This window comes from Anolis sagrei, chromosome 2 (assembly GCF_037176765.1).
Source record: "Anolis sagrei isolate rAnoSag1 chromosome 2, rAnoSag1.mat, whole genome shotgun sequence".
Taxonomy (NCBI): domain Eukaryota; kingdom Metazoa; phylum Chordata; class Lepidosauria; order Squamata; family Dactyloidae; genus Anolis; species Anolis sagrei.
Genome location: NC_090022.1, coordinates 6,672,378 through 6,684,876, shown reverse-complemented (window position 1 = coordinate 6,684,876; position 12,499 = coordinate 6,672,378). Strand labels below are relative to the sequence as shown.

The following is a 12,499-nucleotide window of genomic DNA, read 5'->3' as shown; positions in this document are numbered from 1 at the left end:
TGGAATTAGGACAATGGGTTTATATATCTGTGGAATGACGGGGGTGGGGCAAGGAGCTCTTCCCTGCTGGAGCTAGGTGTGAATGTTTCAACTGACCACCTTCATTAGCATTTGAAGGCCTGGCTGAGCCTGGGAAAATCTCTTGCTGGGAGGTGTTAATCTGTGCCTGGTTGTTTCCTCTCTGTTGTTTTGCTGTTGTAATTTTAGAGTTTTTTTAATACTGGTAGCCAGATTTTGTTCATTTTCATGGTCTCCTCCTTTCTGTTGAAATTGTCCACATGCTTGTGGATTTCAATGGCTTCTCTGTGTAGTCTGACATGGTGGTTGTGAGAGTGGTCCAGCATTTCTGTGTTCTCAAATGATATGCTGTGTCCAGGTTGGTTCTTCAGGTGCTCTGCTATGGCTGACTTCTCTGGTTGAAGTAGTCTGCAGGGCCTTTCATGTTCCTTGATGCGTGTCTGGGCGCTGTGTTTGGTGGTCCCTATGTAGACTTGTCCACAGCTGCATGGTACACGGTAGACTCCTGCAGAGGTCCCCAAAGGACAAGAGGGATCCTCTCACCTCTGCAGGAGTCTACCGTATACCATGCAGCTGTGGACAAGTCTACAGAGGGACCACCAAACGCAGCAGCATTGCCCAGACACGCATCAAGGAACACGAAAGGCACTGCAGACTCCTTCAACCAGAGAAATCAGCCATAGCAGAGCACCTGAGGAACCAGCCTGGACACAGCATATTATTTGAGAACACAGAAATGCTGGACCACACCAACAACCACCATGTCACACTACACAGAGAAGCCATTGAAACCCACAAGAAGCATGTGGACAATTTCAACAGAAAGGAGGAGACCATGAAAATGAACAAAATACTGGTCAAAGGACATTTAATCAACTACCAAGCTTGCAAACTTTGTGTTTTGTCTGTTTGTTTTGTTAAAAATGTAATTCAAATGTCTGGTTTCTCCTGACAGGATAAATCAATAAATCCCCCTCATCCGCTTGTGAGGAATGGTGGACCTCCAAAACACCTGGAGGGCCCAAGTTGACCCATGCCTGGTTTGTACCCACACGTACATACACAAATAAATATCTCTACATGCAATATGTTCATGCACACACATGTGAGACCTCCCCTGGCCTCTCCCCGCCCCTTTCCACTCCTCCCTCCCTCCTTCGAAGCCTCTCTTTTGATGCGAATCGGTTTCACTTTCGGATTCCCGGAAAGCAGGGCGCCTCCTGGAAGAAGGTATCAGCGGAGGGGCTTCCCAAGGAGGGACTTGCCAGCCGGGCGGATAAGGAATCTGTCAATCCCTCGGAATTCTACACTTCCCCTACTTTCCATTCCTTTGGATCCCTTTTTCATCATTCGGACAGACAGACTAAACCCAGGCGCCGCTTCCTTTAGTTTGTTGTGGCGCGGCTGCGGGAGGCGGCCGGCAGAGGGCGCCCGTTCGTTTGGCTCCTTGCGCGTCTCAGCCAATCAGCGGCACCTCTTTCAAAAGACAGAGAGAAAGTCCCGTCGGAGGCTGTCAAAGGAACTTTTTGATCAGAGGAGCAGCAAGGCTTCGTTCTCGTCTTGGATCTGTCTGATTGAGGGAGGAAGACAAGCAAGAAGGAAGGAAGGAGGATAAGAAGGAAAGCAAAGCAGGCAAGCAAAGAAGAAGAGCAGGAAGGAAGGAGGTAAAGAAGGAAGGAAGGAAAAAGGTAAAGAAAGAAGGAAAGCAAGGAGGAAGGAAGGAGGTAAAGAAGAAAAAAAGGAAGGAAGGAAAGGAAGGAGGAAGGAGAGAAGAAAAGCAAGAAGGAAGGACGGAAGTAAAGAAGGAAAACAAGTAAGCAAAGAAGAAAAGCAAGAAGGAAGGAAGGAAGGAGGTAAAGAAGAAAGGAAGGAAGGAAAGGAGGAAGGAAGGAAAGCAAGGAGGAAGGGAGGAAGGAGAGAAGAAAAGCAAGAAGGAAGGACAAAAGTAAAGGAAAACAAGTAATCAAAGAAGAAAAGCAAGAAGGAAGGAAGGAAGGAGGTAAAGAAGAAAGGAAAGGAGGAAGGAAGGAAAGCAAGGAGGAAGGAAGGAAGGAGAGAAGAAAAGCAAGAAGGAAGGAAGGAGGTAAAGAAGGAAGGAAGGAAAAAGGTAAAGAAGAAAGGAAGGAAGGAAAGCAAGAAGGAAGGAAGGAGGGAGAGAAGGAAAGCAAGCAAAGAAGAAAAGCAAGAAGGAAGGAAGTAAAGGAGAAAAGAAGGAAGGAAGGAAAGAAGGAAAGGAAGGATAAAGGAAGGAAAGCAAGAAGGAAGGAAGGAGAGAAGGAAAGCAAGCAAGCAAAGAAAAAAGTAAGAAGGAAGGAAGGAGGTAAAGAAGGAAGGAAAAGATAAAGAAGGAAGGAAGGAAGGAGAGAAGGAAAGCAAGCAAAAAAGAAAAGGAAAGCAAGGAGAAAGGAAGGAGGGAAAGAAGAAAAGGAAGAAGGAAGGAAAGCAAAAAAGAAGTACGGAGGTAGAGAAGGAAAGCAAGCAAGCAAAGACGAAAAGCAGGAAAGAAGGAAAGCAGGAAGGAAGTACGGAGGTAGAGAAGGAAAGCAAGCGAGCAAAGAAGAAAAGCAAGAAGGAAGGAAAGCAAGAAGGAAGGAGGTAAAGAAGGAAAACAAGAAGAAAGGAAGGAAGGAAAGCAAGAAGTAAAGAGGGAAAGCAAGAAGAAAGGAAGGAAGGAGACTTCTTGCCTCTCCCTTCACGATGTCCCCCTTGCTGCGCCCCTTGCTTCTTCTCCTTCTGGTGGACATGGTGTCCCTGGGCCTATCCCAGGGGTGTGCCCTGCCCTCCCTGTGGGGCCCGCTGCTCTCTTTGTGGAGCTTGGCTCTTGTGCGGGGTCTGGGACTGACCCTGGGGGCGATGCTCCTTCAGCCAGGCCTGCCCCCTGGTCTGGCCCCTGCCCTGCTGCCCTCGGCCGCTCTGCTGGCCCTGCTGCCCCCCTGCTGCGCCACTCTGCAGTCCTTGTCCTTCCCCATGGGGGGTGCCCCCTGGCTGGCCTTCTCCTGGGGCAGAGTGGACGTCCTTGCCTTGCACTACGGGGCCGTGGTGGCCGTGGCCCTCCTCTGGCACCACCTGAAGGGTCCAACACAGAACAGAGGAGACCAGGAGAAGAAGGAGGGAGCCCCTTCAGCCTCCTTGGGGCGCCTGGTGAGCAGCATGAGGCCAGAGGCGCTGCGGTTCGTGGCCATCGCCGGGCTCCTGGTGGCCTCCTCCCTAGGTGAGTGGAGACCTTGGGGGCATCAACACTGGGGAACGGGTGCCTCTTGAGAGCACTTTGCCATGGCTCCACTGCAGTGGAATCATGGGATGGTCTTTCGCCTTCTCTGGCAAAGCTCAGGTGGCTCACCAAACTATGACTTCATATCATTGAGAGGTGGCACTTAAAGCCTTTGGTGGGACTGGGTAATCTCAGCCCACTTCCCTTAGCCCCTCATCTAGAAAACAGGTCTACCTTGATGTTGGTTGAGTGTTGAGCGAGATTATTATTATTATTATTATTATTATTATTATTATTTTGGGTTCTTTTACCCCGCCCTTCTCACCCCGAAGGGGACCCAGGGCGGCTTACAACAGCAAAGGCACGATTAGATGCCTGCATCACAAAACAATCATCACAAACTACAATAAATTCACAATTACCAACAATTCATGCATTATCCCAATAAAATCAATAGAATCAATAAAATCAATAAAAACCAATACAAACCCAATTCCTCCTCCTACAATGTCAGTGTTCGCTGTCTCATAGATCTGTTTTTTGATTCCACTTCATCAATCCTGCTGGTCTTACTCGTCTGATTGTCTTATTTAATTGCCTGGTTGCCCAAAGGCCTGGTCCCACAACCATGTCTTTACTTTCCTCCTGAAGGAGAGGAGGGATGATGATGCTCTAATTTCCCCTGGGAGTGAGTTCAACAGGTGAGGGGCCACCACTGAGAAAGCCCTGCTCCTCGTCCCCACCAGCCTCACTTGTGACAGTGGTGGGGTCGAGAGCAGGGCCTCCCCAGATGATCTCAAACTCCGCGGTGGGACGTAGCGGGAGATACGTTCGGACAGATACACTGGACCGGAACCGTACAGGGTTTTGTAGGTCAAGACCAGCACCTTGAATTGTGCTCGGAACTGGACTGGCAGCCAGTGGAGCTGGCATAGCAAGGGGGTGGTGTGCTCCCTGTATGTTGCTCCAGTGAGCAATCTGGCTGCCGCTCGCTGGACTAGTTGAAGTTTCCGAACAGTTTTCAAGGGCAACCCCACGTAGAGAGCGTTGCAGTAGTCTATTCGGGATGTAACAAGAGCATGGACCACCGTGGCCAGATCAGACTTCCCAAGGTACGGGCGCAACTGGTGCACAAGTTTTAATTGCGCAAAAGCTTTCCCGGCCACCGCCGAAACCTGGGGTTCCAGGCTCAGCGATGAGTCCAGGATCACTCCTAAGCTGCGAACCTGCATCTTCAGGGGGAGTGTAACCCCATCCAGCACAGGCTGTAACCCTATGCCCTGTTCGGCCTGGTGGTAATAATACAAACATCTGGGAAAGAGCACTGGAAGGCAACTATGTCTTCATAGCATGAAATACGGAAACCCATTGAATGGATTGAGTGTTGAGTGAGATGGGGATGGTGATAATACAAACGTATAGTGGGTCCTCAGTATCCACCTGAGTTTGGACTCTGTGGGTACCCATTCACAATTCCTATACATTTTTCAAAATGTATAGGAATTTAATTATATGTAATAAAGCTGTTTTTACAATTTCAGTGAATGTTGTGTAGACATGTGTGATCCATGGTTCTAAATGGTTCTAAAAGTACTTACAAAACTAGGGGGCACTGGTGTTTTGCTTCTAAAGTGTTTCTAAAGTTCTGGTGGTGAAAATTTCAGAACTCTAACAAAACTTCCAAACTTCATTATTATTTTGCTAATGGTGATTTTTCTGACAGAACCAATTAGGAACTACCATTTATAACAAAATTTAGAAAATTTTGTTAGTGTTCCAAAATTTTCACCACCAAAACTTTAGAAACACTTTAGAAGCAAAGCACCAGCACCCCCTCGTTTTGTAAGTACTTTAGAACAATTTAGAACTATGGATCACACGTACCTAATTGTTTAGTCCATTGTAAATACATGCATTTCATTTGTATGTTTTTATAACTTATTAAAAAGCATCCTTCAAACGCCACCTTGTAGCCCTTGTCCAACCCAAAAGGAGGTCAAAGCTCCAGCATCCTATTTACCTGGCCCCTCCCCACAAAGCCCCCAGGGGTCCTGAGTCTCCTTCCTTTCTGCCTTGTAGGGGAGATGGCCGTCCCTTATTACACGGGACGAGTGACTGACTGGATTGTGACTGACGCAGGGACTCCTGCCTTCCAGAAGGCCCTCTGGATGATGACTCTCCTCACGGTGGGCAGGTAATAAGCAAGTCCAGGAGAATTCGTGGGAGGCCTGGGTGAATGCCGGGGAGGGATGTAATCAGGGCACTGGTGGTCAGAGATCCACCCCCTTTCCCTTTTTCCCCAGTGCCGTGACGGAGTTTGTCTGCGACTACCTCTACAACACCACCATGAACCAGTTCCACACCCGCCTCCAGAGCACGGTCTTCGCCTCCATCCTGCGTCAAGAGGTCGGCTTCTTCCGGGCCAGTCGGACAGGTAAGGTCAGGAATTGTTGGAGGCTACAGACCATGCCGTTCCTGTTGCCCGTTTTTGATCAAAAGACATTTAGTCGTTTGTGCTCCTTTTATTTTTTATCAGTTTTATACTAGTTTATGCAATGCTTTTGATACGAAATCAATCAATAAATAAGAAATAGTGGTGACCCTCAATGTGAAGAGAAAACAGGGCAGGCAGGGAGGAAATGAAGATATCACATTCTCTGGCCTGATCTTAATTCTGCTATTGCTGTTTCCCCTTGTCCACAGGGGACATCACTTCCCGAGTGACATCCGACACGGACGCCATGAGTGAGGCCCTGAACCATGATATGAGCTTGCTGATGTGGTACCTGATGCGGGGGGTCTTCCTCTATGGCATGATGCTCTGGCTCTCGGTTCCCTTGACTCTGTTTGCCACCATGGCCTTGCCCTTCATCCTCCTGCTGCCAAAGCTCACGGGGAAATTTCACCAGGTGGGTACCCAGGCAGAAGCATTGTGGTGGTGTTAGCCTTCAGTTACAGTGGTCATTTAGATACAACATGCTGGGTCCTTCACCCTACAGTGGAAGCAGTGGGGGAATTCATTCTTGGAGTTACACAAAACCATGGATAATAGCAGATGTACGCATGCTTTGGTTGACCAAGTTGTGATCCGTTGATTCTTCCTTTCCAGCGCTTGGCACGGGAGGTCCAAGAGTCTCTGGCAAAAGCCAACGAGGTGGCCGTGGAGAACTTCGAGTCCATCTTGACTGTCCGCAGCTTTGCAAACGAGGATGGTGCGGCTCGAAGCTATGAGGAGAAGCTTCAGGAGACCTTCAAGCTCAGCAAGAAGGAGGCTGGGGCCTACGCGGTCAACATGTGGACTAGCAATGTATGTACTAGGCCCTCATAGAGAGCGGTGTCCTCTCCCGCACAATTGTAGTGTAAGAGTATCTGGGACTTAGTGGAAGTCTGGTATTTGAGGCCTAACCTTTGTTTTCTGCCCTGCAGCTCTTAGAACTGGCTCTCAAAGCTGGCATCCTGTATTATGGTGGCCAGCTCGTCACGCTGGGACGAGTGACCAGTGGCAAACTCGTCACCTTTCTTCTGTATGAGATGGAGTTCTCCTCATCAGTGCGGGTGAGTCAATGAATGGGACAGGGTGGAGGGACCTTTTTAAGAAGAATGTAATCAGAATCCATGTTGTGTGCAGGCAAACTTCAGGAAACGTAGCTTTCAAAGGCTTTGTTGAAGGCAATGGAGTAGTTCACCCATACAGCAAACTAGGTCTGATGGATAAATATCCCACAAGCTTTGGCCCCATTAACAATTTACTTACTTTACTTACTTGCTTAGGCTATCCTTTGTTGTCCGAGGATGATAGTCCTCCAAGTGTAGTGTCTTAGTGGTGGGTCCTTAGGTGGCTGTGGAGCCTTATTTTTGATCTGCATGTGCTCCCGCAGTGAGGACATCGGTTCCTAGGTGGAAGGTGGTCCCAGTCAGGGTTGGCTTGTCATGCCTTCCTCTTGGCACATTTCTCTCTTTTGCCCTCCATTTGTGCCTCTTTGAAGTCCACAGCACTACTGGTCACAACTGACTTCCAGTTAGAGTGCTCAACGTCCAGGGCTTCCCAGTTCTCGGTGTCTATACCACAGTTTTTGAGGTTGGCTTTAAGCCCATCTTTCAATCTCCTTTCCTGTCCACCAACATTACGTTTCCCATTTTTGAGTTGGGAGTATAGTAGCTGGGAGATGGTGATCTTTGGGCATTTGGACAATGTGGCCAGTCCAGCGGAGTTGATGGCAGAGGACCATCGCTTCAGTGCTGTGGTCTTTGCTTCTTCCAGCATGATGACATTTGTCTACCTGTCTTCCCAAGAGATTTGCAGGATTTTCCAGAGGCAGCGCTGATGGAATCATTCTAGGAGTTGAGCATGACATCTGTAGACAGTCCATGTTTGCAGGTGTATCACAGGGTTGGGAAGACATTAGCTTTATAAACAAGCCCCTTGGTCTCCCTGCGGATGTCCCGGTCTCCTCAAACACTCTCGGCTTCATTCATTTTTTCCTCCCATTTGTTTTTTATTTATACTTTTCCCACTTATGACCTCTTTTTGCCCAATAAATGTTTATGTGATCCCAGGTATTATCTATACACATAATAAAAGTGAAAATCTGTATGTGTGTATGTGGCAGAGGTGTCCATTGACAGATAGCCTCTGGTCTCCACAAACAGGCTATTGTTCCCAGTGCTGAGAAGCCAGTAAGCCACTCTCTCCAATGACATTGCAGGCTATAGCGAGCACATCCCAGTGTTCCTTTCTCTCTTCATTTGCATGACCGCATCCACTGCTTCTCCCTTAACCCTTTCAAACCCTTTCCCTTTCCTGGGAATCTGGGAGTTGTAGTTCTAGATATCACTGAACCCAGCTGATGTTGGATCTGGGCCAAACTTGGCACACAGATCCAATATGGCCAACTTTAAGTAATGGCAGGCTTTGGGAAGGATTGACTCACAATTCTGGAAATTTTAGTTTTCCCACATCCTTATGCATTTTCTAATGGGAGTATTCATAAAAAATAAATAATAAAGAAATAAAAATGCTTCTCTGTAGATATCACTTGACCATTTCTTGAAGATGAAAGCAAATTTGCAGACTAATGAGAGGGATGTGCTTTTACATGAAGCGTTAAATCTTGTTTGGATATTTGATTCTATAGGACAGAGAGCAGCCTCAACACTTTTCATGCCAGGCTGCATACTTGGTTTGCAAGTGTGGGTTGTTGTTTTTTGTGTTGGAAAACTAAGTATTTTTGTTGTTATTGAGAAGTAGAGCACATTGTAAGCGAACATCGAGAACATTGCAAATCCTTCCTTCCTTGCAGAACATCTGTGTTCTTCTCCCTGCCAGGTCCTCCTCTTTTCTTACCCCAAGGTCCAAAAGGCCATTGGCTCCTCGGAGAAGGTCTTCGAATACATCGACCGTATGCCCAAGATCAGCCCCTCCGGTACCTTGGCTCCCAAAGATTTGCAGGGACACATGATGCTGAAGGAGGTGTCTTTCTCCTACCCTGACCGGGACAATTGCCTTGTCTTGAAGGTAATGTGAGGCAGGACTATTTGATGGTACCCTTGTTTCCCCGAAAATAAGACATACACGTAAAATAAGCCACAGCTGGATTTCTAAGCATTTGCGCAATATAAGCCATACCCTGAAAATAAGACATAGTGGTAGGCGTGGCTATGCAGCATACAAGGTCGGCTCCCCCATCAGGTCCCGGTCGTTGTGTAAGTGCTGCAAGGTGAGGCATAGAGGGAGACATAGAAAGTAGAAGTAAAAGTCTCCTCCATGAAGTGAGGAGCAGGACACTCTGCTTTAGCTATTGTGTGTCCTGAGGGGAAAGCTGTGGCTGCCATTTTGCTCAACACTGTAGGTCTCTCTCCCCCAGCACTGACCAGCAACAGTCTGGAGGTCTCTCTCACCTTCCCCCCACAAACCCCAGTAAAGCTGCTGCTCCCCAGCACTGACCAGCATGAGTCTGTGGATCTCTCTCTTACCCCACACAAATACCAGGGGATAGGGGGAAAGTGGAATCCACGACATACGAGTGAGGAGAAGAGCAAACCACAAACCATGAACGACAATGCAATCTGAGCCCTGCCACATGCACAGTGGAGGACCTTCTGATAGCAACACCAGAGGCACTCCAAGTGGCCAGCTACTGGTCAAAGGACATTTAATTGAATGCCATGTTTGCAAACTTTGTGGTTTTTTAAAATGCAATAAAGCTGTTTGGTTTACTCCTGACAAGATAAATAAATAAAGGGGGAAAGCTTCAGAAAGCAGTTCGCTACTGAGCCCAGAGAGATCATCCCATACATGCAGATTGTTGTACCATACTTAATAAAAGAAAGACATCCCCTGAAAATAAGCCATAGTGTGTCTTCTGGATGAAAATATATATAAGACAGTGTCTTATTTTTAGGGAAACACAGTAATGTGGGACAATAGCTATTTGAAAAGGCCTTCGATGGAGTGAGGTGTTGCACTTTCTTTTACCATTCTCCTCATATTTTATATAACAAATATTGATATTTTAATGTAGTTTGTTGTTCAGTTGTTTTAAAACTGGGTTTTTGTAAGTTATTCAGGCCATATGGCCATGTTCCAGAAGCATTCTCTCCTGGCGTTTTGCCTGCATCTATGACAGGCAACCTCAGAGGTTGTGAGGTCTGTTGGAAATAAGGCAAGTGGGGTTTATATAGGAAAGCTTAGAGAAGACAATAATGCTGGGGAAAATGGAAGGAAAAAGGAAGAGGGGCTGACTAAGGGTAAGATGGATGGATGGTATCCTTGAAATGACTGGCTTGACTCTGAAGGAGCTGGGGATGGCCACGGCTGACAGGGAGCTCTGGGATGGGCTGGTCCATGAGGTCACCAAGAGTCAGAAGTGCCTGAATGAATAAACAGCAAAACAACAAATATCTGCTGAATATATAGTTTCCAACAGACCTCACAACCTCTGAGGATGCCTGTCATAGATGCAGGCGAAACGTCAGGAGAGAATGCTTCGGGAACATCGCCAAACAGCCCAAAACACTTACAAAAACTCAGTGATTCCGGCCATGAAAACCTTCCACAATACTTTGTTTGAAAACTGTTTGGATGGATTTTTTATTCATGCACGTTGTTTACATTTGTTGTGGTCAACTTGGGTCCCATTCAGGGGAAAGATGGGATAAATACAAAATAAAATCAGAATTAAAATGAATTAAATTGGAGCAAGTGGGATATTACAAAGGGCAATCTTTTAGATGTTCTTGGACTGAAACTCTAAGGAGCCCCAGCTAGTGGTAAAAAATGCTGGGAGTTGCAATTCAACTGTGCCTGGAGTCCTTGGTGGTTCCCATGATGGCTAAAGGCCATCTGTCACAGAAAGAAACCACCAAGTCCAGAGCCTGGAATAGGACATTACATCCTCCCCATCCCCATTCTCACGTCTCCCTTCCCTGCAGGGGGTGTCCCTGGAGCTGCATCCTGGGACGGTGACCGCCCTGGTGGGCCCGTCGGGGTCTGGGAAGAGCACCATTGTGGCCCTCTTGGAACAGTTCTATGAGCCCCAGAAAGGTCAAGTGTTGCTGGACGGCAGAAACCTGAGGGAATACGAGCATCATTTCCTGCATCAAAAGGTAAGGGCTTCTTTCCTCTTGTGAAAACACAGTGAGGTCTCTGGGTGGCTTGTTTTTGGAAGCTCACACTAAGATCTGATGTGGAGGCATTACTATAGAGTTCTACCATTGGAAGAAGGACTCGTGGACCTTTGAGTCCAACCTCTGCTCAGTGCAGGATCTCCAGCTACAGCATGCCCAACAGATGGCTGTCCAGGGATCATCAAGGTTCCTTCTAATGTTGTCCAAATCTACCTCCCACCCCCTTAATACTGTTAGACCTGGTTCTATCCCCTGGAGCAACAGAGAATCACTTTGCCCCCTTTTCTCTGTGGCAGCCTTTCAGGTAGGGCACTCATTTCACCCCCAGTCTTCTTTGCACCAGGCCAATTCCATATATCTTACCAGAGTAAGAGATACGTTCTCCATATGTTCTCCATATCTCTTACCATCCTTTTTGTTCTTCTTTGAACTTGCTCTATGTCTCCAGTGGTCCATCTATATTTATGGGTTAAACCAGGTGATTTGGACTTCCATTTATGTATTTATTTATTTACAGTGTTTATATTCTCTCCCCAAAGGGACTTAGGGCAGATCACAGAACACATATACGGCAAACATTCAATACCGTTATACACGGACAGGACAGACAACAATACAGATAGAAGTATATAGGCTTTTCCCATCTTTAGCGTCTTGCAGTTTGTGCTCAATTCCAGCCACAGAGGGAGTGCTGTCACTCCATCCTCCATGCCAAAGAGCCCTGTTCACAGACTTCCTCCTTTTGATCAAATTGCCAGCATTTTCTGGTATTTCCTTAAGGTGCCATTAAAATACCTCCCTGCTTAAGTGGTACCTATTTATCTACTCACAGCTGTTTCCGATCTGCTACGTGGGCAGTGTGCTGGGCTAAAGGTTGGGCCTGAAACTCATCCCTGACCCAGGCTTCAAACTGCCAACCTTTCGATGGGCAAGATTTATTGCAGCTGGTGCTTAACTTGCTGTGCTAAAGCCTGGTAGGCTGTTAGGAATTCTGAGAGTTCACCTAGAAGGAAGGCTGAAGTTTGCCCATGCCTGGGTTAAACATTCATAGATTTTATTATTTACACATTGCTCCTACATATAACTGGGAAAAGTGGTTTCCTCTGGGCATTTCTTTGACCTCCGGCATTATTCTATGGTCAACTTCTACTCTTCATTTAGAGTCACTTCCTGCATCCACACCCATGGCTGGGACTTTCCTGATATTGATCTGGAAATTAAAGTAGCCCTCCATATCCTTTTCCCTCTTGTGCAGGTAGCCCTGGTGAGCCAGAGCCCGGTGCTTTTTGCTCGGTCATTACATGGGAACATTGCTTATGGCTTGCGTGAGAAGAGCCAGGAGGAAGTGGCACAGGTAGCCCGGCGAGTGGGAGCCCACCGGTTTGTTACCCGACTGAGCCATGGCTATGAAACAGGTAGGTGTCCCCTTCCCTCCCATCCATCCACCCTTTGGTCCATCCTGTCCCCAACTAGTCACAAAATAGACTCTACCTCTAGCATAGTGGTGGAGTACCTGGATACTAGTATTCCCCCCCCCACCTTTTTTTAAAAAAAGATCCCATAATTGGCCATGAGAAGATTTGGTGCCAGACATTTGAACTATGGCCAGGGGCGGATCGTCCATTACGCGAAGTAAGCGGTTGC

At 47.3% G+C, this 12,499-nt stretch overlaps 1 protein-coding gene across 1 annotated transcript in view; it reads left to right on the top strand.

Moving 5' to 3' along the window:
* The first annotated feature begins 2,246 nt into the window (after positions 1–2,246).
* Positions 2,247–12,499, top strand: part of LOC132769673 (uncharacterized) — a 64,736-nt gene continuing 54,483 nt past the window's right edge. The window contains exons 1-9 of the mRNA XM_067463262.1: positions 2,247–3,229; positions 5,309–5,423; positions 5,533–5,663; positions 5,933–6,138; positions 6,339–6,536; positions 6,656–6,784; positions 8,556–8,744; positions 10,661–10,834; positions 12,111–12,270. Of these exons, the coding sequence (XP_067319363.1) occupies positions 2,716–3,229; positions 5,309–5,423; positions 5,533–5,663; positions 5,933–6,138; positions 6,339–6,536; positions 6,656–6,784; positions 8,556–8,744; positions 10,661–10,834; positions 12,111–12,270 (1,816 nt within the window). The 5' untranslated portion in view covers positions 2,247–2,715. The remainder of the gene's footprint in view (positions 3,230–5,308; positions 5,424–5,532; positions 5,664–5,932; positions 6,139–6,338; positions 6,537–6,655; positions 6,785–8,555; positions 8,745–10,660; positions 10,835–12,110; positions 12,271–12,499) is intronic.